The sequence below is a fragment of the Sinocyclocheilus grahami genome, unplaced genomic scaffold (assembly GCF_001515645.1).
Source record: "Sinocyclocheilus grahami isolate Dianchi unplaced genomic scaffold, SAMN03320097.WGS_v1.1 scaffold1236.1, whole genome shotgun sequence".
Classification (NCBI taxonomy): Eukaryota; Metazoa; Chordata; class Actinopteri; order Cypriniformes; family Cyprinidae; genus Sinocyclocheilus; species Sinocyclocheilus grahami.
This window is the reverse complement of record NW_015506415.1, coordinates 87,822-112,601: the sequence shown is the minus strand read 5'-3', so window position 1 is coordinate 112,601 and position 24,780 is coordinate 87,822. Positions and strand designations below refer to the sequence as shown.

The 24,780-nt window shown below is 37.9% G+C and overlaps 1 protein-coding gene and 1 pseudogene across 1 annotated transcript; both read left to right on the top strand.

Moving 5' to 3' along the window:
* The first annotated feature begins 279 nt into the window (after window positions 1-279).
* cxcr4b (chemokine (C-X-C motif), receptor 4b) lies at window positions 280-2,100 on the top strand. Its single transcript, XM_016254303.1, has 2 exons — window positions 280-352; window positions 621-2,100. The coding sequence occupies exons 1-2, from the start codon at window positions 338-340 to the stop codon at window positions 1,665-1,667; spliced, it is 1,062 nt and encodes a 353-aa protein (XP_016109789.1). The 5' UTR covers window positions 280-337; the 3' UTR covers window positions 1,668-2,100.
* A 2,398-nt stretch (window positions 2,101-4,498) lies between these two features.
* Window positions 4,499-24,727, top strand: LOC107568347 (aspartate--tRNA ligase, cytoplasmic-like; annotated as a pseudogene).
* The last annotated feature ends 53 nt before the right edge of the window (window positions 24,728-24,780 follow it).

Genomic DNA, 24,780 nt, shown 5'->3' with positions numbered 1-24,780 from the left:
TGTGAAAGGCCTCTCTATCTGTCTGTCTGTCTGTCTGAATTTGTAATACAAGCAGTATTGATAGCAGCAAAAAGTCTGTGTACAAACGATTTTTGTAACAGGCACGAGTGAAACATACAAATAAAGGTTATGTCAATAACCATTGGAGGCAGCGTGCATTCATAATACTGGCCACGAGAGCGCTGCCCTGCTGAGCTCCGCCTACGTCATGGCCCCGCCCTGTTGAATAAAAAGGGGCGTGTCAGACTCTTCAGAGGACTATTTAAATGTTGCTGCAGGAGCTCGGTTGACTGTGGAGACTTTTTGCGCGGATTTTGCGTTCATCTATTTGAACGACATGGACTTTTACGACGTAAGTTGATTTAGGACAAATATAAAACGCTCTGTAGTCTGATATTTGATTAATTACTTGTTAATAAGGCTTAGTCTATTGTTTATTTTTGGCATGTCTTGTAACCTGCACTTTGGGTGTCACTGTTTACCATTTAGTTTAAAAATATTTTAAAAATAAAAACGTTTTTAAAAACATATATATTTTTAATTTGCAATGTTTGATTTAACTTTGCGATTTTTAACATATTGTTTATGTGAAAGTAATCAATATACTGTTATTTCTGCAGCACATCGTTTTAGACAACAGCTCAGACTCCGGGTCTGGAGACTTTGACTTTGACGAACTCTGTGACCTAACAGCCAGCAATGACTTCCAAAAGATCTTCCTCCCTACTGTATATGGGATTATATTTGTCCTGGGAATCATTGGCAATGGACTTGTGGTGCTTGTGATGGGCTTCCAAAAGAAGTCAAAGAACATGACAGACAAGTACAGGTTGCACCTCTCCATCGCCGATCTCCTGTTTGTCCTCACTTTACCCTTTTGGGCTGTGGATGCAGCCAGCGGATGGCATTTTGGGGGATTTCTGTGTGTCACTGTCAATATGATCTACACTCTGAATTTGTACAGCAGCGTGCTGATTCTGGCCTTCATCAGCCTGGATAGGTATCTGGCGGTTGTCCGTGCCACAAATAGCCAGAACTTTAGGAGGGTGCTTGCAGAAAGGGTGATCTACCTTGGAGTTTGGCTCCCGGCGACACTACTCACTGTGCCCGATCTGGTGTTCGCCAAAGTCCACAATACGGGCATGAATACGATCTGCGAGCTCACCTACCCGCACCAAGCGAACATGGTTTGGAAGGCTGTGTTCCACTTCCAGCACATCATCGTTGGCTTTTTGCTGCCTGGTCTGATCATTCTGACCTGTTACTGTATCATCATCTCAAAACTGTCCAAGAACTCCAAAGGTCAGGCCCTGAAGAGGAAGGTTCTGAAGACAACTGTCATCCTCATCCTCTGCTTCTTCATCTGCTGGCTGCCTTACTGTGCCGGCATCCTGGTGGACACTCTGGTGATGTTGAATGTCATTTCTCACAGCTGTTTCCTGGAGCAGGGTCTGGAGAAATGGATCTCCTTCACTGAGGCGCTAGCATACTTCCATTGCTGTCTCAACCCCATCCTTTATGCTTTCCTGGGAGTCAAGTTCAGTAAATCTGCCCGTAACGCTCTGAGCATCAGCAGCAGATCAAGTCACAAGATGTTGACCAAGAAAAGAGGTCCTATATCATCAGTATCTACTGAGTCCGAGTCATCCAGTGTCCTGTCCAGTTAATGGACACTTGAACATAAAACTTTCCTACGTGGATGACTAAGCTTTCATTTTTATTTTTTTAAAAGGACTTTACTACACTTTTGTATATTGTAATCTCGTTGTGTTGTTAATTGTTATTTTGTAACACTTATTTTTCTGGTGTTTTTTATTCAACTGCTTTTTTTTAATGTTAGTACTTTTTTTTTTTTTCTTTCGTACTTTTATTGCAAAACCTAAAGGCAGAGCCTTGACAAAGTCTGTATACTTGCAGAAGTTCTTCTCAGGAAATTTTAGCAAACTGTTGCATAGTCTTTTGGCTAATTCAGAACGTGTAGTGTAAATTATTTGTACATAGTTCATTGTTTGCCATTTTTTGTGTGTGTGTGTGCGCACTTAGCTATTCCTATTCCCCCATAAGCTTTCTGATATTTATTAATATGGTAGCTCACACTGTTAAAAAAGGGGTTGTAATTTAATCATGTCACAATTGTTGCATTTTGACTCCTGTTTCTTAATAAAACCTAAAAATCACCAATTTTAATGAGGTCTGACAGTGTTGTCTTACTTCTCTCAAGTGGCCAGACCCCCCCCCCCACACACACACACACATATACACACACCCCTCAACCCCAATCTCTCAGCGGGGGTAGGGTAGAGCTGAAGTGGAGTGAAGGTCTGTCAAGTTACCAAAACAAAAGCTCCACCTGATCTGCTGAACAGAATGGCTGAGGAGAAGGTCTGTAATTTTAAGAACATCTGTGTTCTTTAGCATTTAAGCAACTGCTGATACAAGACACCCATCAACCTACAAAGGGACAGAATTGGCTGTCCTTTGGGATTTCTGTTGTTGTATCAGATAACAAGCAAACAAAGTTACAAGGGTAGTTCGAAGATGTAAATTGTGAAATTATAAAATCTGCAGAATACATAATATATTTTATCCTCTACTTGTAGTTGTAATGTCTTGAAGTTTTAGTTTTATTAGATACTAATATTAATTTTTACTAATTATTCTCATAAATGCAATACGATTTCTTATATTACAAATATAAAAAGTTTCATTAAAATTTAAAACCGCACAAATTAAAATCAATTTAACATTTATTACAAAGAAGAAGGAATAATTTACCTTTTAAACAATAAAAATATAATATATACATAATAAATGTTCACATTACAATAATGAGAATAAATAAGGACCTTTCTCGAGAATTGGTTTTAAATTGTCATTAAAAAATGTCACAATCCAAAATTCTTAAGAATTTACAGGATTACTGTTAATACATGCATGCACATTTGACCTCTGTTTGCAATGCAAAGATCTCAGTCATCAAGTTGTGGTCTATCAGATTTCAGAAGCAAGTTAGCAGCCCTGGAGAAGTTATACATAGATACATAGATATTCACAAGGTTCATGTTGTAATGACTTAACTCATGTTTAACACAGTGGGTTAAAATTACCATTTCTAAAGAGTCCAATGAGGTGTGAAGTACCCTTCATTATGGTTATTTTTCAGAGTCTGCTCTCACAGTAAGAGGCCAGTACAAATAGAGTATTCAGTGCTGCATTTTGTTCATTTGGAAATGTTTTGGAATGGTTCTGTCATTAGCATGAGAGCTGTTCTTAAAAGCCGCGCCACACCATTAACACTCAACTGAGCTTAGCTGGACCATCTCTCCCATCTCTAAACTGCCATTTGAAAAGAGACCAACCAAAAGGAGCTTCTGGAAATCTGCTGGGAAAACCATATATTATCAAACCCCACAACTCAGACAAACCTTAGCCAAGCACACCAAAGGTCTAAAACAAATGTTAAGTTCATCCAAATACTCAAATCACATAGCCCTTTGATAATTCATGCCCTTTAATAATTAATGTCTTAAAGAAAATAATTATGTTAGAACAAAAGAACATACACAGAAAGTATACTATTTAGAAAATAAGGAAGATACAAATTAGTTACTTTGTAAAGCAGCTGCCTCTCAAATATGGTCACAAATATTATCGACCTGTTTATTTAAATGTGTAAATAAAGCTGTAAAGGGAGCTTTATTTCAAGGTTCAAAGTTTAATCAGACTGTATTTCCTACTCTTGCCATTCGTTTATTATTATGTTTATATTGTTTCGGCTGAAGAATCAGGAAGGCAGCTTCCTGCATCATGACCAATAGCTCCTGAAAGTCTTTATGACACAGCTGAATAGAGCAAACAGAAGTGGTGGTCTGTAACTCAAGAGAAAGGGGGCTTTGAGCTTATTGCCTCTTTAATTATCCAGTGACCCTGGTAATATGAAGCAGTCCTACTGAGAAACATATAGCCTAATATATACAGTATATATGTAATATATACTGTATATCGTATATGTATATACGTATATGTTTACATGTGCCTCAGTATGTTTCACAGAAATTAATAATCCTCAGGTTACAGAAGCATTTTAGCAGCCCTTAAGTAACTATAAACCAGGGCTGTCCAAACTCGGTCCTGGAGGGCCGGTGTCCTGCAGAGTTTAGCTCCAACTTGCCTCAACACACCTGCCTGGAAGTTTCTATGCCTAGTAAGAGCTTGATTAGCTGGTTCAGGTGTGTTTAACTAGGGTTGCAGCTAAACTCTGCAGGACACTGGCCCTCCAGGACCGAGTTTGGACAGCACCGCTATAAACCATATAGGCAAAACATAGATAATCACAAGGTTTATATTGAAATTATTTAACTCATATTTTTTTATGTGATGGCAGTAGGATTGCACTGTTAATACATAATGTTTTATTCCACTTTATTTCACGAACTAAGCAGCTTAAAAACGAACTGCACTGCGAGCATGTGCTGATCAAGCAGTAACTAGGAACCTTTTAACGTGGAGACTTGTTCTACACGGACTAGCGAGGAAGTCATGAATGTGCAATAGCAAAACACTTCCATCTCTTCCCCACATGTCCACTGTTCCGAGTGGCTGTCATTGCACATCAGCACATCTGAAATCTGGAATATCCAGTGCTTTTGTTTCACTACATCCCTTCAGAGCTGAACTATGACTAAAGAAAATGCACAAGGGTGAGAATACAATCTCATTGTTTTCTGCGGAAGTTTAATATTTGTGGTCAGGGCATTGATTAGCTTGCCTTGCTGCTAGCCGAGTCTAATAATAGAGTTGCAGGTGATTGCATCAGCTGTTTAGAGATCTTTAACTATGACAGCTGAACAGTGTTTTTATATACTAACATTTGGAGTTGATCAGACATGCTAGATAACCTTTTGCAACAGTTTTTAACTTTTAGTTGTGAATGATCTTCTCTTAATAACTTAGTTGGGGATCAGTTTACTTACATAAGAGAATAAACTTCCTATCGTGGGGCCGTTTAAAATGCAATACAGTTAATAAACGGAGTTAGTGTGGAGGAATTTTATGTAGTAAAAGAAAACATTTGATATGTGCAAGCAGTGCATATGATGTACTAGATGCAGGTAGTTACCAGTAATTAATAATCAAAGAAATGTCTATTAATGGCGTAATGGAATGCACCTGAAAAATGACACGGTTTGGTGATAATGATTTGCTGCTCAAGAAACAATTATCAACATTATGAATGTTGAAAACATTTGTGATTCTTATTATTTGTAATTCATTTTGTGTGTGTGTGTGTGTGTGAACGTGATATATTTTTCCAGATTCTATGATAAATAGAAAGCTCAAAAGAACAGTATTTTCAATAATAAAGGTGCACAATCTCCTATAAACTCATGAAAATTAATTGATCAAAAGGTTTGGATCAGATAAGAGAGACTGAACTGTCTCTCTTATAATAAAAGCGTAATACAAGTTATTTTATAGTAGAATTTCTAATAAGTTAACAACAGCATTACCTACTTTACGTTTCAAAAAACAAAGGGAAAATAAAATTTCAAACACAAAGTGAAAGTAAGAAGGATTTGTTTTGATCACAGAAGTGAAGTCCACAATGTAAACTGCAAATACATGGATCTTTTCATTTTAATTATTAGCAGTAGAATTATTATAATGGATTATTTATATAATAATGCTATGCTGCTGTGCCTAAAGCAGTGTTATGTGATATTGTCAATGGTTTAATATATAAACCACAATTTGATGAGTCACATGATAACAGCCGCTGTCTGAGGTGGCGAGGAGGGCATCTGAAAGCTCCATCTTTATTTTTACATCCCTTCTCTGCTCCGGACCTTGTGTTTCTGTAAATACATAACCCCCAAATCTGGCACAGGCCTTTAATTATCGGCAGCCTTCTCATTCTCTTCTATCTGCCCCAGTGCTTCCAGTTTCCTGTGCACTGAAATTGCAGCGATGCTTATGGGGATCATCATGCGTGAATTCCCTTGCAAACTGCTCATATGCCTTCACTGTGGCCCTTTATGTCCTCCGCTGCGGTTACGTGCTAATGCATAATGCAGAGGGGGGAGTGGAGATATTTGTTGCCCACTTTGGCACTGTTAAGACCTCAGCGGTGCCCGCAGCTGGACCGTGGTTGTCTCGGCAGCGGTAGTGCTGGGGAAGACATTCACTGTCCATTGTGTAACTGTCCTTCTGTAGCACTGTGCACAGGCACTAGATCCTGTGTTGCCTGAGGGCTGCCATATGGTCGCCTGCCCAGATTCTGCTGTTTTTGGGGGTTCTTTGTAGATCAGTGTTGGATAAAGAGCAAAACTCTGCAATGAAGTCATAGTTTCTCTGTTTGTTCTGTTGTTTGGAGTAATTAGTGTAATAATAAATTCTGTTAAATGTCTGGAGGTGGAGCACGGATTTGTTCTGCTCATGTTGACCACCTGCTACTCTTGTGGTTTCAGATTAAATGGTGCTATTCTTATTTAACATCCTTAGAGAGAGAGAGAACTTATAAATTAAACTTAGAATTTAAATCTAGCAAATGAGCTTTTAGTAAAAGGTGTATTTTAAGCGGTTGATCAGTCCTGTTAACCGGAAACCATGTGTTGCGTTTTAAACGGCAATGGAGATCACAGAGGCATGTCATTTCCTTTAACCTCTGCCCTGTGATCAGTTTACATATGGTTGGGGTTTCTGTGTAATTGTGTTTGTTTTAAATAACTGTTGTACTGCTTGGTAATCCATCTCTGCCATATTAACTAATGATGTATGGATGGCAGTCTTGGCAAATGTTAGATTCACTTGGTTAATGGACTTGGTTAGCCAAGTGTCTGAACTAAACTAATGAACCCATGGACTCAGGTGTTAATGCCAAAAAGGAGAGTCATTTCAGAGGAATTGATCTCATTTTTTGTGATTGCCAAGTATGTTACAGTATGTAAATGAGTGATTTTTTTTTTCTTCTAAGTAAGCTTGGTTCTTGTCATATTATTATTATATAGAGGAAATAATCTAGTGCCTATGGGGTTTTTAATGGCCAGTTCTTATATAGAGCACAGTGGCCAGTGTCATGTAATTTAATAATAGAGTAGACTACAGCATCTTTAATGTGTTAGTTACTATTGGCAGACGTGATCATTTGGCTAAATATGGATTGAAGAATTGGCCTGGCCAATATATTGAATTCATTTCAAATCACATTATTAGAAGTGAAATAAAATAACACTTTTCATTATTGATCATTACTGTCACTTTCATGTACTCGTTTCCATTCTTAACTTAAATCAGTCTGTTGCTGGATTATGGGACAATCATATTGCCTGAATGATATTTCATATGTGCTACTGTAGACAGACACCACTCTTCCTGTACTGCTATAACTGGACTACCTAGACCACAGGAGCACAAACAAGCAAACGTTACTGATGAAAGTCTAATTTAGCCTCTGTTGTTTTTTGGGCATGTTGAAACAATAGATGAAAGATGCAACAACTTAAAAAGCCAGCGGTATGCTGTGCCTGTGTGTGTGAGCTGTGGCTGGAATGCTTTTACCCCATCTATCAGAAAAGTTTCCCGGAAGGAAATTGAAAAAAAGGTAGATGGAAGTTTGACAGAACTGTTTTTGTTGTGTGGTGTCTTCCTGTTTTAGAGCCGGTGAGGAGGAGCAGCAGGCCCAGTCGAAGAAAGCCCTGAAGAAACAGCAGAAGGAAGCAGAGAAAGCAGCGAAGAAGGCAGAGAAGCAGGCCAAGCTGGTGAGTGTGCGCCAGGAGACGCAAACCTTGCCCACTATGATGCTCATGTCCCACCACTGCCATATGGAGGAGTTTCCATTGTTTTGCAATTCCTGTGCTTCCAAATCTGTTTATGTGCCTGAACAAAGTGGAATTTGTGCATCCAGAAAATATTTGCTCAATATTTTAAACAGCCAAACTTAATGTTTGCTTAATAAAGGGGCTGTGAAGATTTTTTTTGTCTGCTGGACATTTGTGAAACATTTTGTCAAATGAGTGATTCAGATACAGGAAACATAAGCAGAGCAAATGTATAAAATCATTCTTAAATTGACATATTGATTTGAATAATTTGCAAATAATCTAGTACTGCTTTACCTAGAAAAGTCATTATTTTCCATGTTAGCACTCTGATGTACTTGCAGACATCAGTAAGTGTTTGAATTTGTATCATTGCAGTTTGGTAGGATTTTAAAGTGACCTTGCAATGCTTGCCTTTCTCCAGAATAATCAGCATGTGTTTAATCTTTATATTAGCTCTTACTGAGGGTCTGTTTTCCCTCTACTGTTGGAAGTTTTATTGAAATCAGTTTCTCTCTTTGATTCAGGCTGCAGAGCAGCAGGAAGCTGATGAGGATGTAAGTATTGTTCATTTACTCTTCTCTGTCCAAATTCACATTTCCTGTCTGTTTTTAGCCATATCAAATGTTAAAGAAATAGTTCACCAAAAAAAATTTATTTAATGTACTTACCTTCTTAGTGTTCCAAATACTTTATGAATATATTTTGGAAAGATAATTTTTTTTTTAATTTATCGGATTAAATATAATGAATAGGGACTGGATCTTTTCTGAGTAAGTATGTTAAAGCCTGTTTCCACCGCAGGAGCTAGGGACTTTAGGGTGGTACTTGGTGTGTTTCCACTGCAGGAACTAGGGACTTTAGGGTGGTACTCGGTGTGTTTCCACCGCAGGAACCAGGATCTAAATAAAGTTCCAGGTAAAAATTTACACCTCAGAAAGTCCCTGCTCACGAGGTAGTACTTTTTCAAAGGCCCGGAACTTTCGGGGGTGGGACTTGGCACTGAACATTGCTGATTGGTTGAGTTCACGCAGCATTTGGATTGGTTGACTCTACGCAGCATTGTGTTTCAACCACCATTTTTAAAAGTCTGTTGCAGTGCGGTGCTGGTGCAGTGCCGAGGATGAAATCCAGCGGGAACTGGAAATGGTGACACAAAAATTCTGATTGTCCGTCGCTTTGTATGCTGTTATCGTTGTTCGACGTTAGCGGCCCCTCCTGGACTGGAAGGAGCAGTCGCGTGCAGTCCTACGCCACCAGACTATTTGCCTAATCTTCACGGTACTTTAGGCCGCGATGGAAACTCAGACAGCAACAGGTCTGGGGAAAAAAAGTTCCTGTGACAAATTGTTCCAGGTAACTTTGCTGGAAAAGAGGCTTACTGGAATGGATTATTATCAGTGATGAACAACTCTTTGAATTTTTAATGAATGAACAAATTCATTGGTTCAAACTTTGGTTTGTTTGACTTGCTATGTATCTCTCAAATAGGCTTCTTTATGATGCTTTTGTGGTGGTTTTGCATCCTTCTTGAGGCTTGGAGATTTCAGGACTTATTTAGACATTCTCCTTTGGTGTTACACAGAAGAAAGTAATGTTTTAAATGACATGAGGGTGAATAAATGACACAATTAATTGTTTGTTTTTTTGCTGAACTGTTCCTTTATGAATGAACAAATTCATTGGTTCAAACTTTGGTTTGTTTGACTTGCTATGTATCTCTCAAATAGGCTTCTTTATGATGCTTTTGTGGTGGTTTTGCATCCTTCTTGAGGCTTGGAGATTTCAGGACTTATTTAGACATTCTCCTTTGGTGTTACACAGAAGAAAGTAATGTTTTAAATGACATGAGGGTGAATAAATGACACAATTTTGTTTTTTTGCTGAACTGTTCCTTTAAGATTGATTACCACCCCTTCTTCTTCTCTTCTCCTCCCAGGACTTTGCCAAGGATCGCTATGGGATCTGTCCTATGGTCCAATCCCAGCAGAAACTGGGTCAGTGTTCTTCTCAGTTTTTAAGTGGAGATTTAGGAGGGCATCTCGCTCCCACAGGATGAATATGGACAGGTTTCCCATAGCAAAATTTGCTGTAGAATGATAATTAGGAATGTCTTTGAGTTTAAGAGATAATCTAATGCTGTCGGGATCTCCCTGGCGTCCCCTTTAGCCTGATGTTCCTCCCCTCGCTGTCACACATAATAGTCTTGAATAACTACGAGATAAACCTCGGATGAGGAATTAGGGTGACATTACTCCCGACTGCCCGGCTGCAATTTTTTAAGCTCTGCTGCTACAGAACAAAGTCGTCTCCCACCAGCATTCCTCTCAGGCAGAGATAGACAAAGCTTTCATGTGGGTGGATTCTGGATCAGCCAAACACCCTGAGCACTTTTACTGGGGTTGAGCAGGACCGCCCCATCTCTGCTGCCTCATAATTAAGTCATAATGTGAGTCAGAGGAGGCAGGGGGACACTGTATTTGTCAAAATGCAGAAGAATTCACATGATGGTCACCTTTCAGACGGGGCTGGTTACGTTTCATATTTATTAGCCCTCCTCCCAGTGGCTTTGTAATCCGAGTGAATGTCTTTGTGGGGATCTGTGTACAAGGGGGTGGTCTGTCGTCTTTGATGTCTTTTCTCTGAGACTCTGTCTCTCTCTCTCCTGGATTGAGGCAGACAGGGCGTTGGTGCGTGTCCAGGACCTGACACCCGAGAAGGCAGAGCAGCAGATCTGGGTGCGCGCCAGAATTCACACCAGCAGAGCTAAAGGTAAACGCCTCCTCACTATTACACAAGCTCATCTGCTGTTGGAAGTGTTGCTCAATTAATTTCAACACGTGGAAGCTGCTCTTACCAAAGCTCAAGGGTTTCTGATTTGACATGCGGGCTGTATTATTGCATTAATAAACACTAAAATTACAGTTCCTTTAGCTCAAACATTAGAGCACGGGTTTTGCACCAAGGTCATGAGTTCGATTTCCAGGGAATGCAAGAACTGATAGAAATGTTTATACCTTAAAAATGCAATGTAAGTTGATTTAGATAAAAGCGTATGTTAAAAGGTTTCAATATAAATATAAATAACACACATTATGGAATTTTGTGAAACATTGTAGTGAAATATTTCTCCCCGTGAATTTCACATTAGATAAATTTTTTTAAATTGAATTAAAAATGTAAATGGGCAAATTTGTACTTTGATCAGTATAAAACTGCTTAGTTTGGAAGTGACATCTGAATAAGCTGTTCTTCATGCATTGGTACACTATTGATAATAGACAGTGGACCTTTTTTTGTGTTTTGCAAACTACACTGTACTTTTGCTGCATTTGCCAAAATGTGCATGTAAATATGGTTTCACAGAGTGCATATGACCTGACATTCCATTCCTATTGTGAACAATGAACAGTAAGTAAAAACAGCCACAAAAGTGGTCTCTCTGTTGATTTGTTATTTGACCAGACTGCCAAGAATGAAGGTATTTTTACACAAAGTTTGTTTAATGCTAAACAACTTTATAACTTATTGTCACTCATTGAATAAACATGCACTATTCAGTATATGTTGCATAGTATGTAGTATAAAGCAAGCTAACGTTTCATTTCGAACATAGCCATTGTGTACAGTTAGCAAATATTCTGTACAAATAAAATAACCATATGGCCTTCTACAATTGATAAAACATTTGAAGTATGCAGTAAGAGCACACTACATTGGCCACAAAATGTCATTCCACATAGAGAGTGGCAGTTTTTAACACTTTTTCCTGGACTTGTTTGATCAGAATGCCAAAAGTTGAGGCCTTTTAACTCCAAGTTGGATTAAAAAATGTAAATGTTTATCTGAGGTGATAACTACACTTGATTAAAATTACATGCAGCGTAGTTGTGGCGTATGACAACAGTGTAGCATACTACTATTTAAAACGTTTATTGTTGCATACTGCTTCATAATACCGTTTTTGTAGTATACAGTGTATATATAATGCACAGTGTGCTGTAAGCTGTACTTTAATATTTCATCTTGAATCTAGACTTATGTTCTTATGTTCGCCAATACCTGATGCACATTCTCAAAATATAATATATGATATGATATATAATATTTTCCTGCTTTTCCGTCCTGTAATTTTCCATACCTGTGGTTAATTCAGGTGATAAGGACCATGAGGGATATGGGTGCCCTCAACATGTACCTTATCTGTGGCAAATTTTTATTTGGATGAATTGCAGTGCTGTTGAAAGATTATGAAGGTAGTGGCCATTTTCACTGGAGAACTGACAAACATCCCTTGTGGCTGCGTTTTATTAATAGGAAATTACATCAATAGAAACTATTTGGTTGAATCCTCCGCTTAAATGAAACTTTGTGGCTTCCTCTGTCTGTCCCACACAATCCAAGTCTGAGGGGTTCACACGTACATGCCTGGTTTAAGAGTGCAGTAATGAATAAACCATGTATTATGGCTATATAACTAAAGTTTCCTTCCACAACAGCTTCCATGTCAAGGATCCTTTAACCTCCAGCTTCCTTCATTCTGTCAGTGTGCTCTGGGCTGAAGGATGTTTTTCAGCACAACAACATCCTGATTTGCTCGGTGATGAAGGGTCTGTTTTTAACTACCACTCAGCTGTCTGTCTTGACTGACTCTGAACACTGAGGGGGGACTTCAAAGAGTCTGGGTGGTCTCTGATCTTGACCTGATCCGTGTCAGGTTTACACCAATCGGAGTTTGTTCACTCTAGGTGTCTGGTTAGCAATTTGGTGACGAGTCAAAACGGCACGCATTGTGTCTTTCAAAGAGACGTCCAGCCTGTTGATAGCTGATCGATGCCAGTAAATTTGGTGCTTTTATTGAACTGTTCTGACAAGAGTTGGACCAGCGTGCTCTACAATAATCTAAATCCTAGTTTGTTAGAGGTTTAAAAAAAAGTTAAATGCCTTTTAATAATGGTTTAATTTTTATTGTTGATTTACTCATACTTTTAGCTCTGGTTTTGTAATCAGGTTAGTTTCTATAAAGATGACATGAAATGGCATTTATTTACAATGCATATTATAATGTGCTGTATTTCAGATTGGTGTCTGTTTGGCTTGTGAAAGTGGGCACTTTATTATTATGTCACATTATTATTGTGTTATTAGTCATGCTGTTATTGTTCTCAGACTTTGAACAATCCATAACTAGTAATATTTATTCTTCTACTTCATTCTATTCTATTACATATTCAAAAGTTTGGTAAGATTTTATTACATGTTTTGAATTTGAATTAATTCTTATATGCTCACCAAGTCTACATTTATTATAATATAAACAGTAATATTGTAAAATATTCAATATAACAGAGTGAAAAAGTTAAGGGGGTCTGAATACTTTCCGTACCCACTGTATGTGCACAATCAGAGGGCAGGTCAAACATGCTCGCTCCCTGTATAATCCTCTCTTTATATCCATCTCTCCCTTCAGGCCAGTGTTCTTTCAATACACAAGCACTAATGCAGAGCCCATCATGGGCGGCTTAGTGTTCAGTAACCAGACTTAATCAGGACTTATGAAGAGCAGCGTGTGTATGGAGATTGTTAGAGAGGGTCGTGCGAGCAGAACTGATCCCAGAGCGATGTTGCCGCTCTCTGAGCAGCAGCTGGCAGGGACTGGCGCATCTCATTCTCTTTCTCTCTGGTCTGTCATTACACTTTTGTAATGACTGGAGCTGAAGGTTGCAATCTCAATTTGTGCCGTCTGTTTGTGAAGCAGACAGTTGGCCGATATCTTAAAGTCTGACCTTAGAGAGGCGACAAGGCTTAGTCTTGCCAATCTTATATTGTTTCACTAAAAGGAGTAGGTCATCCAAAATGAAAATTCTGTCATCGTCAGTTACTCACCCTCATGACATTTCAAATCCGATTGGCTTTATTTCTTTCTTTAAAGATCGTGAACGATTGTTCAAAGTGACCATGTCTGTCAAGCTCTAAAAAAAAAAAAAAAAAAAAAGGTTTCTAATTTTGTGTTCCACTGAAAATTAATTTGGAATAACTAGAGGTTAAGTAATTGACCAGCTTTTCATTTTAAGGTGAACCTTTCACTCTCCTGCTAATATTTTTGCAGCATTTGTGGTGGTGAGAAATCCATGGCCTTTAAAAGTTGTCAAAAAAAAAACAATTTTGTTTCGGATCATTATCACAAGACTTATAAATCCACACATCACACATTTCTGAACATTTTCAGTTGCAGTTTCTTTTCAGATGGTAAACTAAATCAGTTTTTGTGTTTTGAAGTTCACACATTTTTTGTGGTGTGACAAATTAATGTTATTGTGTGTGTTACACCTCTGTAATACACAGAATAACATTACACAGTATTCGGTGTAAACCTCTGTTTAAAAAATTTAGGGCCAGTTAGATTTATTATTATTATTATTTTTAAAGAAATTAATGCTTTTAATTGGTAATGACACATTAAATTGATAAAAAAATGGCAGTATTTTATTATGGTTTTCACTAAAACAACAGTTTTCATTATTGATAATAAGAAATGATTCTTGGGTACCAAATCAGCATTTTATAATGATTTCTGAATTACACTGAAAGATTCATTGCAGCCTTGATGTGTAAAAAAAAAAAAAAAAAAGCTTACCAACCCCAAAATGTTGAACTATGGTATAGTCTTTAAAAGTCCCTTCATACTTTGTGTTATGTTTATGCAAGAATTAAAAAATTTATATTTTCAATCATTTTTGGATTGCAGTGTTTGAATTTGCAGGATGTCATGTCAGCTGTCCAAATGCATTTTTTCCCTCATCCTCATGCTGTATTTTTCTGTTTACAGCCTTACGAAGGAGAGCATCATTGACGTGGAGGCCGTGGTGAAGAAGGTGGAGCAGAAGATCGAGAGCTGTTCCCAGCAGGATGTGGAGCTCCATGTGGAGAGGGTAGAGATCTGAGATTAGTCTCTATTACTTTTTTTGAGATTGAGAGAACACCTCTGAATGTTTTCTGTAAATATTGAAACTTGAAATGATAGCATTTCATGAAATATAGGCTATATCTTTTCTCACAAGAAGACCGGTGGAATTTGTTTTGGCCTTACATGTTCTATAACCAATGATTGGTACCAAGAATCCATTTGCAGGTACAGTTCACCTGTAGTAACTTGCTGTTAAATTGGTAATTCACTCCAAAATGAATATGTGGCCATCAATTTCTGACACTCATGTTGTTTCAGACCTGTATGACTGACTTTCTTATGTGGAACACAAAATGAGTTGTTTAGCAGAAGGTCTTTAGTTCATGCAGTGAAATTGGAGGGGACCAGGGACAACTGGGCTCACTATTCCCATTCATTGTATGGAAAAGAGCAGCTTGGACATTCTGCTAGATAACTTATTTTGTATCCAGTCATAACCTAAACTCTCGTTCCCTTTCTGTGTCTGTTTCAGATCTTTGTGATCAGCCAGTCTGAAGCCCGGCTTCCCCTTCAGCTGGAAGATGCTGTCAGGCCAGAGGGAGAAGGAGACGAGGTGAGAAAGTTGAAATGTTGTGGGTGATGAGAAAAGAACAGAACACAAATGAAAGCTTAAAACGTTGAACAGATCCCTCAATTCAGTGTTACAATAATCCACAGTCAAAGTTCAGTTGGACAAGCTGAGTTAAAAGAGGGTGTTTCCTCTTAATTTCTGTCTTTTTTTTTTTTTTTTTTCCCGTTTGGAATGAAATGCAAGCAAACTGCACAGTATATACACACGGCATAGTATTTTTTGAAGTACAGTATGCATTAAAGCAGTGGTTCTCAATTCCAGGCCTGGAATACCACAGCTGTGCACATTTTGTATGGCTCGCTTATTTAACACACCTGATTCAGATAATCAGCTCGTTAGGAGGGAGATCCAAAGGGAAAGAACTGAAGGCATCAGATAAGAGAGACATGCAAAATTTGCAGAGCAGTGGTACTCTAGGATTGGAATTGAGAACCACTGCATTAAAGGGATAGTTCACCCAAAAAATTAAAATTGTCATAATTTACTCCAAACGTGTTTTTTTCTTCTTCTTCTATTGAACACAAAAGAAGATATTTTGAGTAATGTGTGTAATCAAACGAATGGTGTTCCCCACTGGCTTCCATTTTATGGAAAAAATACTATGGAAGACAGTGGGAACCAGAATCTTTTCTTCAAAATAGCTTCTCTTAATAGAAGAAAGAAATTAATTCAGGTTTGGAACAATGTGAGGGTGAGTAAATTCGATTTTCATTTTTGGGTGAGCTATCCGTTAAAGCAGCAGCATTCATGTTGTTTAAGGTGCTATACAAATAAAAATGACTTTGACCTTAAACAGTAGTAAGCTGCATTGTTGAGAGCATTACATTAGTGTAATATACGGTGTAATCTGGTGTGTATTTCTCATAGCAAATGCAGGAGGTCATCCAGGCACACCATACATACAGACATTTATAGAAGTTTACACACAGCACAGAAATGGCCATTGTGAAAATGGCTTCAGTCTCTGCCTGTCTTTCTTGACGTCACACAGCTAATGGTGTTGCAGTGTTTTTTGTAGTAAGACAAAACCAGCTGCAGTTGCTGTCCAGGTGTTCTCTGCTGGGATTCCACAGTGTCAGTCAGACAGAGCATCTGCCGCCTGTGTTTTATCGGGCAGTCTGAGGATGAGCATCCATCAGACTTCAGCTCCGACGGGCTTTATGAAGGAAACATAATTCTTAGGGCTCGGGGGCCTTGGGGCCTCAGCAAGAGAAACAATTTGAATCTAGATTCAGATTTATACATTGCCTTTCAAAAGTGTTGAATCATTACAATTTTAAAATATATTTGAAAAGTCTCTTATTATCACCAAGACAGACAAAAAAAAAAAGTAAAAGCAATAATGTGAAATTATTATAGTCCTCAGTGTCACATGATCCTTTAGAAATCATTCTAATATGCTGATTTGCTGTTTTTTGTGGAAACTGATACTTTTTCTTAAGTATTCTTTGATAAGCAGGAAAAAAGTCAGTAATGTTTTGCATTGTATGCTTTATATTTTCCAGCAAAATTGTGTTTATGAATTTGGTTCAAAAGTTTGTGGTCAGTAGTACGTTTTTGTTTTATTCACACCAGTATTAATGTCTTGGAAAACAATTACTGACTCCAAACATTTGAACAGCAGTGTATACTATACCTGTATAATTTCCAGCTTGAAATTTTGTGAATGATCTTTTGCTGGCAGAAAAAAAAATCCTGATTGTTAAGCCATGATAGATGAAAGAAAATCCTATAGGTTTGGAATGACATGATTTCGGACCAATCAGATCTATTTGTGAGTTGTCAACAGAATGTCAAATAAATTATATTTTGAGTAATCATGACCTTTTCTGTTTTTCTTTCAGGAGGGAAGAGCCACTGTCAATCAGGACACCAGACTGGACAACAGAGTAATCGATCTGAGGGTAAGCCTGTATCCATCTCTCGTTGATTTAATTTAAGATGAATTGTCCCAAGGGGTCAGGATTTGGTTGGTTAGCATTGTCCTGTAAATAGTCACATGGCATTAAAGGCACAATATGTAATTTATCGCCACTAGAGGGCGCGTATTCAAAACAAACAAAGAATCAAAGGCGTAGTTTGATGGTGCTGTGACTGAGTGTGGAATCATAGGAGTTGTCGTCTTCATCCCCACAGCCGATGCAAGCCGACGAGACTCGACACGATTTATTAACGTATTAGAATGAAGCAGGGTGAGGCTGAAAGCCGTTGAAGCGAAACGAGGCCGCTGAACGAGCGTGAACACACGGCTCGAAAGCAGCGGAGCTTTTATTATGCCACAGTCGACCGCTTCCGATTCTTCCGGTCGTGCGTAGGGAGTGTATATGTATAATATGTGTTTTTAAATTGTATTTATTTACAGAGGTATATTATGTCACACTTCACACTTCTCTAGTAAGCTTCGTCTGAGTGTGAAGATGCTGCAGGCAGTAGTGTAGCACAAATTCCCGAATGAATGTTCCGAAGTGAAGTAAACGTCAATAGATTTGCCGTGCTCCGAGAGTATGGAGCAATGAACACTGTGTAGGGACCATTTCAATCGGAAAACAGTTCTCTTCTAGCGAGCTGGTTATCTGAATCAGATGTGTTAAATAAGATAGACATGCAAAATATGCAGAACGGTGGTAGGCGAGGACTGGAATTGAGAACGACTGTCCTAGATCTTATAATTGTCACAACTTGCAACTTTCAAAATGGTTTTATAGAGTTGTGTATATTGAATGTTTTTTTTTTTTTGCTTGGAAAGACGTTTCGTCAGCTGAACAATCCATCAAACACACTGTACTTCTGTCCTTTACAACAGATTTAATTCCTTGCAAAAATTAAATATGGCACTATCCTGACTAATGTCTATAGGTAGGTTTGACTTCAGCTGCGGCTGAAGAGTTTCAGACGTTTTCATGTAGTGACAGAAACTATATTCATTTAATACTTTATGGACTACTTAATATAGCGCATGTATGTACAAGAATAAAGTTCAACATAAGCATATATTATTTAAATACCAATAAAGTGGGGTCTGTATATTTTACCAGTTTTATTTTGATAGCATGTAACGTTACATGAAAATATTTGCAAGCATTAGATGGCATTTCAGAATAAACAAGAAACAAACGTGATCGTTGTCATTTGTGAATCCAGCCAATCAAACAACTGTGTCGTCATCAGAGCTTGTGTAGCCTCTTTGGAGAAACTGCTCCGAATGAGCCAGCTGGCTGCTCTTAATTCGCTTTTGCAGTATTTTGTTGGCATACGTCACAGTGACGTGGCATTGGCGCCATCTCAATTCGGACACAATTTCTAAATGGCATGCACTGCTTCAAGTCAGATGCCAATCAGCCTGCACAGCGCCACATGCTTATGGATAGCTTTCTTCAGTTTCTACTGTATAGACCTCCTTGCTTTGTCCTCCCTGACGTCCTGATATTGTGCAGCATGAAAAAAGCGATAAGATTCTGAAATAAAGGAGAATCCCAAATGAGTGTATTGTTCAGATTTATGAAGCCGTGATGTGGTTGTGGGACTCGAGCGCTGCGATTGGCCGCTTGTTCTTTGTGAGAGCACCTGTTTCTGAGACAATGTTTCTGTGTGAACAGACCTGGCCTGCCTTCACACTTTCATTTTAGTGAACAGCAAAGCAATAAACAGTTTCCAGCGGTAGCAGGCTTAGCTTTGCCATAATTAAATGCCTCCTTGTCTCGCACCCACACACACACACCTTGTGTTTGTTTTTTTCACACACCAAATGAGATTGAAAGCTAGCAGTGCAACAGGACTGCCACAGTGCACCTTGCTCCGAGAGAGCGGCTCAGTTTTGGGAACTTCCAGAAAGTGAATGTTGAAATCTGAGAGTGTGAGGCGGGGGAGACAAACCACAGGACAACAGCTTTTTGCACCTCTTCGGTTCTCACTGCAGCCTTGCGAGCACTAGAGTGACGCATGCAGCTCCTTTCTACACGTCCCCAGTGAGAGATGTGTGAAGACGCCAACTGAAACCTGCATGTTTTACACACTCCGCTGATAACAGCTTTGCATATTAACTGTACAACCACTCAGCTTCACAAGACTAATCACTTAAATGTCCTCGCAGCGCACCCCCAGTGCCGGGTTATCATGATCTGCACTAAGAATATAGACAGACTGTCTTTAATATGTTGACTTTTTGATATTTATTAGCAGGTTAATAAGAGGAAGTCCTGTTTTTATTATATTTACTGCATGACTTTAAAGTCATAAATAATTACACAATTACTGTTATTTAAAAAAAAAAAGTGTTCCCATGGCTATGACCTGGAAATGAAATGGAATATTAAAATTGTTTTTATTTTTCCATGTTTATATGAAGTCTACATTTTTGTAGTTGCATTCAGCTTTATTTAATCAATAGAAATGTGCTGTTAGTGAGTGCAGTCTCTATTTAATGATTTTAAAATTCCGCACATTCATTAGTCAAAAGCTGTAGGAACTGATCTCAAATTTGTAAGCCACTAATGATAATATTGATTTTCTGTCTACCTAGATGTGGAAGTTTTCCAAAAGGAAAGGCACCAAGATGATACTTCCTTCTAAGATATTTTGTTTTGACTAAAATCTAAAGCAGAATAGCTTATATCTTTTGCAAAGAGGGCAATACCAGAATGCACTGTGACTGGGGAAACAGGTTTAAAAGTTTGGGGTCAGTAAGTTTACTTAGTAAGTGCTTTTATTCAGCAAGGGGGAAATAAATTGATAAAAACAAATGACAGTAAAGAAAAAAAATGCTGTTCTTTTTGAATTTTGGTATAACATTTCCAAAAAGTATCATTTTGCAAAGAGGGCAATACCAGAATGCACTGTGACTGGGGAAACAGGTTTAAAAGTTTGGGGTCAGTAAGTTTACTTAGTAAGTGCTTTTATTCAGCAAGGGGGAAATAAATTGATAAAAACAAATGACAGTAAAGAAAAAAAATGCTGTTCTTTTTGAATTTTGGTATAACATGTTACAGTTTCCACAAAAATATTAAGCAACACAACTGTTTTCAACATTGGTGATCATAAGAATTGTTTCTTGAGCATCAAATCAGCATATTCGAATGATTTCTGAAGGATCGAATGACACTGAAAACTGGAGTAATGATGCTGAAAATTCAGCTTTGCATCACAGGAATAATTTATATTTAAAAATATATATTAAAATTGAAAAGTTTTTTTTTTATTGTAATATGTCACAGTATTACAATTTTTACTATACTTTTGATAAATAAATGCGGGCTTAATGAAAAATCTTACCGAGCCCAAACTTACTGTGTACTTATTTTCAGTACTGAAAACTGATAATATTCATAATAGTTCCAACTAATTAATAATGACCTATTTTACCCATTATCTATGTCTGCTAGGTATTTTTAGTATTTATTTTGCTAAGTTCAAACCAAAGTCACTTCATTCGGTAGCTATCTTGATTAAAACCCATTTACAGTAAGTACAACTCTTATCTGGTTGAAGACCAGAAACTCTTAAACTGTTTGTCAGGACTGCATGGCAATAATAGATTTAAAAGCAGCAATAAAATCTGACAATAACGGCATCATAAATTTATCCCCTTCATCTCAAATCACGCAAAAACAGCTATTTTGATACCAGTCCAGTTTATGCACGTGTGTTATAGAGCTGTCTGCAGAGTTGCTGTTTATCAAATTGGTTATATTTCATTAGAATGCTCCCTTGGAAGATGGCTGCCTATATAGGCAGTACACTGCAAGACTGCTCACTAGGTTTTGGAACAGCGTGATTTATATGTTATTTACAGGTCTAATAATATCCCCTTAGGGAGTTTTGGATGTTTATAATGTGGCTATAAAACTACAAACATGGAGCCAAAGTAGATCTAATTATCATAAATCTCCACAGAAATTTAAATGTTATTATATTACAGTGAATTCTTGTCTGCAAAAAAGTGAGTCTATCCTAACTGAATCAAATCCAATAAACAAGGTCCTTGAAATATTGAAATAGAAGCTGATTGTTTCTCTAGGATTTATGCAAGCTCTCTGTAAGTCATGAAGAAAGAGGAAATGTGGCCCATATCACGGGTCATCAGGGAGGCATCTGATTCATGGGAAATTCAGGCTGAAAAAGCTTTTTTTGTTTGAGACCAAAGGAATCAGGTGGTCTGATTGTTGCTGAAGATTGATTTTGCAAGTGCTCTGTCCCTTTGGTCCTGTGAAGAGGACCTAATTTATTTGTATCTCTGACAAAAATGACCAGAATATATTCTGTTGCCAGAGAGATTTTATTAGAACATTATAAAAAGAGCTCTTTTGAGATCTAGCATTGTTTTCTCCGGAACTCTTACAGAGATACTTACAAAACCTTCACAGTGCAAAGTGAAATGCAGAGGTTTCCAGGTGTTAAACTGCATGAAAAGAGAAGTGCTGACATCAGTCCCTAGCACACCCAAACAAACAGGTTACATAAATTGTTTACTAACCCATGCATCTTCCCTCACAGACCACGACCAGCCAGGCCATCTTCAGGCTGCAGTCAGGCGTATGCCAGCTCTTCAGAGACACGCTCATCAACAAGGGTTTTGTGGAGATCCAGACCCCCAAAATCATCTCTGGTACGGCCATCTCCAAGTGCACTTCATCTCTTTCCTTTTGTTCACATCTCAATGTCAGAGGAATAGTTCACTAGTTATTTACTTACAGTGAAACAAAAAAGGAGAATTTTGAGGAATATTTTTTTGAAAATGACCATGTAGTGACTAGATCAAGCAGCAAGCACAAATAATGGCACAATATAAGTAGTCCATGTGACTTGTGCACTATATTACAAGCATGTGAGGAACAGATCGAAATGTAGACGTTATTTTCACAACCACTCTAGTCAGTGAGTTGAATCTTTCTTTTGAGCCACTGTGCAATTCATTTACAGATTGGTTCTCACTGAATTCACTGGTTGATTTATTATCATGATCTGTTTTCATCATGTCTTCTCAAAACTTTATCCACCTCTGAAACTACATTTCCACTGATGAAATGAAGGCCGGGCTGAATATTCCGTTTTGTGCATAAATATGCCACATTATGGCAGTTAAATAAATGTCTTTTGAATGCCACGATTCATCCATGCGTGTTTCATATTTTTCTTAATAATCAAAATATCATGACTTTATCTTCAAGACAGACTTCTCTCTGATAATTTAGGCCAGACTTCTCCAATCAGTTAGTCAGTTTAAACCCCGCCCTTTTCTTACAGTTGACTGTAAACTCATATTCAGTAAACTGTAATCCAATAATCCATAATCCATAATCCATTTCATTTGGATTTACGTCACAATATTGAAGAAACGATCTGTCGGTACTTCTGTTACATTGTGACTTCAACCTCACAGAATATTTGAGATGACACGAGGCAAATGATCTTGTCTCCATGTTCACACTGGAGTATCTGTATTCATGACGGCAGGGACGGAGTAGCACAGGTCTTATCTCTGTCCTCACACACTGAGCTTTCTGAATGATTTCCTGCTCACGCTGTCCAACTTAGTTTATTGTTCCTTCTCTGCACCTTCAGTCTCTAAAAATTTCAATTTCAAGGATTGATACTTTTTTCATTTTCTGAGGTAAAAAAAAAAGACAGCGACACTGTCAAAACACTGGCTGAAGAAAAAGTGGTGTTTATTAAGGAGATATGTCTCCAGTCACTGATAGGACTCTTGAGATGGTGGGTACACCAAGAGCTATCGGATCTGCTGGTTTTCATGAGCACAGCTGTCTTTGCGAAGAGTTCAGGGCCTGCTTCTGTTGACTCGACTCAAAACTGTGCAAATTGATTGCTTTGTCAGCTCTTTCTATTCATCAAAGAATCCTGATAAAATATCAGAGTTCCCACAAAAAGTACTGGCTGCTGAAAATTCAGCTTTGCCATCACAGGAATAAATTACATTTTAAAATATATTCAAATAGAAAAGTTTTTTTTTTAAAAACTGTAGTAATAATTCACAATATAACTTTTTTACTGTATGTTTGATCAAATAAATGTAGCCTTTGTGAAAAAAACAAAACAAAACATACCGACCCCAAACTTTTGTCCTTTTTGGATCTTGATAGTATAAATCATAATTAATAATTTCAAAACATTTAATTTTTGCATGGAAGACTGTTTTTGACTTAAAAAAAATAAATGAAAAAGAAACAATTGTGTGAAAAAGTTTAAAATGGGACAAATCGAAATATAAAGTTGCATTGTGAGGTGTAAGGTCACAGTTACATTTTTATTTATTTAGTTTTACTTTGAGGCAGAAAGGAGCTTCCGTTGTAGTGGTATAATGAAACTATTGGAATAATGAAAGAGTAATGACAGGAGGAAATGTGAAAGAAATTATTTATTAATTTATTTAAAAATATTTATTATAAAAATCTCATAAAAAACAAATACCCCCCGTGCACACACAAAAACAACTTGTATTACATTTAATTAATATGTTTGCTATCTGTGTCACTACTTCTGTTTGCCTAATACTTTAACTTTTATTATTGAGTGGTTCATTGCTTGTTGATCAGGATGCTGTCAGGTGATGGAAGTCGAGCGCAAAAATAATGTAGCTCAACTACTTCAACCGCCACTTAAATATGCTTCTTTTTTAGTCCACCAATGATTTTAAAGACTAGGTATTACGTCAGTAAAGGTCTTGGTGGTGTTACAACACTTTCTCTCAGCAAAACCCCCTGTTGTGTTTATGTTGTTTTCGCTGTCAAGGAAAAGAGTTACTTTCATTTCCTCTGTAGCCCGACCAGCCAATCAGAAAATGCCTTTGTGACGCATTTCAAATTTAAACTTTGCCGCCTTTGGTGTGATCTGCCACCCGCAACAGATCAACACTGTGTTCTTTCAGTAAAACTGCATGACATCCGGTGCCCACACCCAACTCCACGTTCCCTGTAGAACATCATGTTCTTATGATGACCATACTTACCATGAGAATTATTAGCACTTCTCTGTCCTCACATCTGCGGACAAAATAATACCCATGATCACAGTGCATATGTCTTTGTGTTTTTCACAGCTGCCAGTGAAGGTGGAGCAAATGTCTTCACTGTCTCCTACTTTAAAACCAGTGCGTACCTGGCCCAGTCTCCTCAGCTCTACAAGCAGATGTGCATTTGTGCTGACTTTGACAAAGTCTTCTGTGTCGGACCAGGTAAAGCATGAAAATACACCCTCCTGTCTCTTTTTTCCCCTTCTATATGCTGTTCCCATTCTCAGGTCATCCCTAAGGTGGACAGCAGGAAATCTGAGTATCTGTTCCACACCCAGAGACAATCATTGACTCTAGATTGTGGCCTAGAAAGCATCTGGCCACTGTATTTATATGTCTATCTGTAGAGAGGTCACCTTCACCAGTATCTCCTCTCTGCCAGTATGCAGATCAGGACATACTG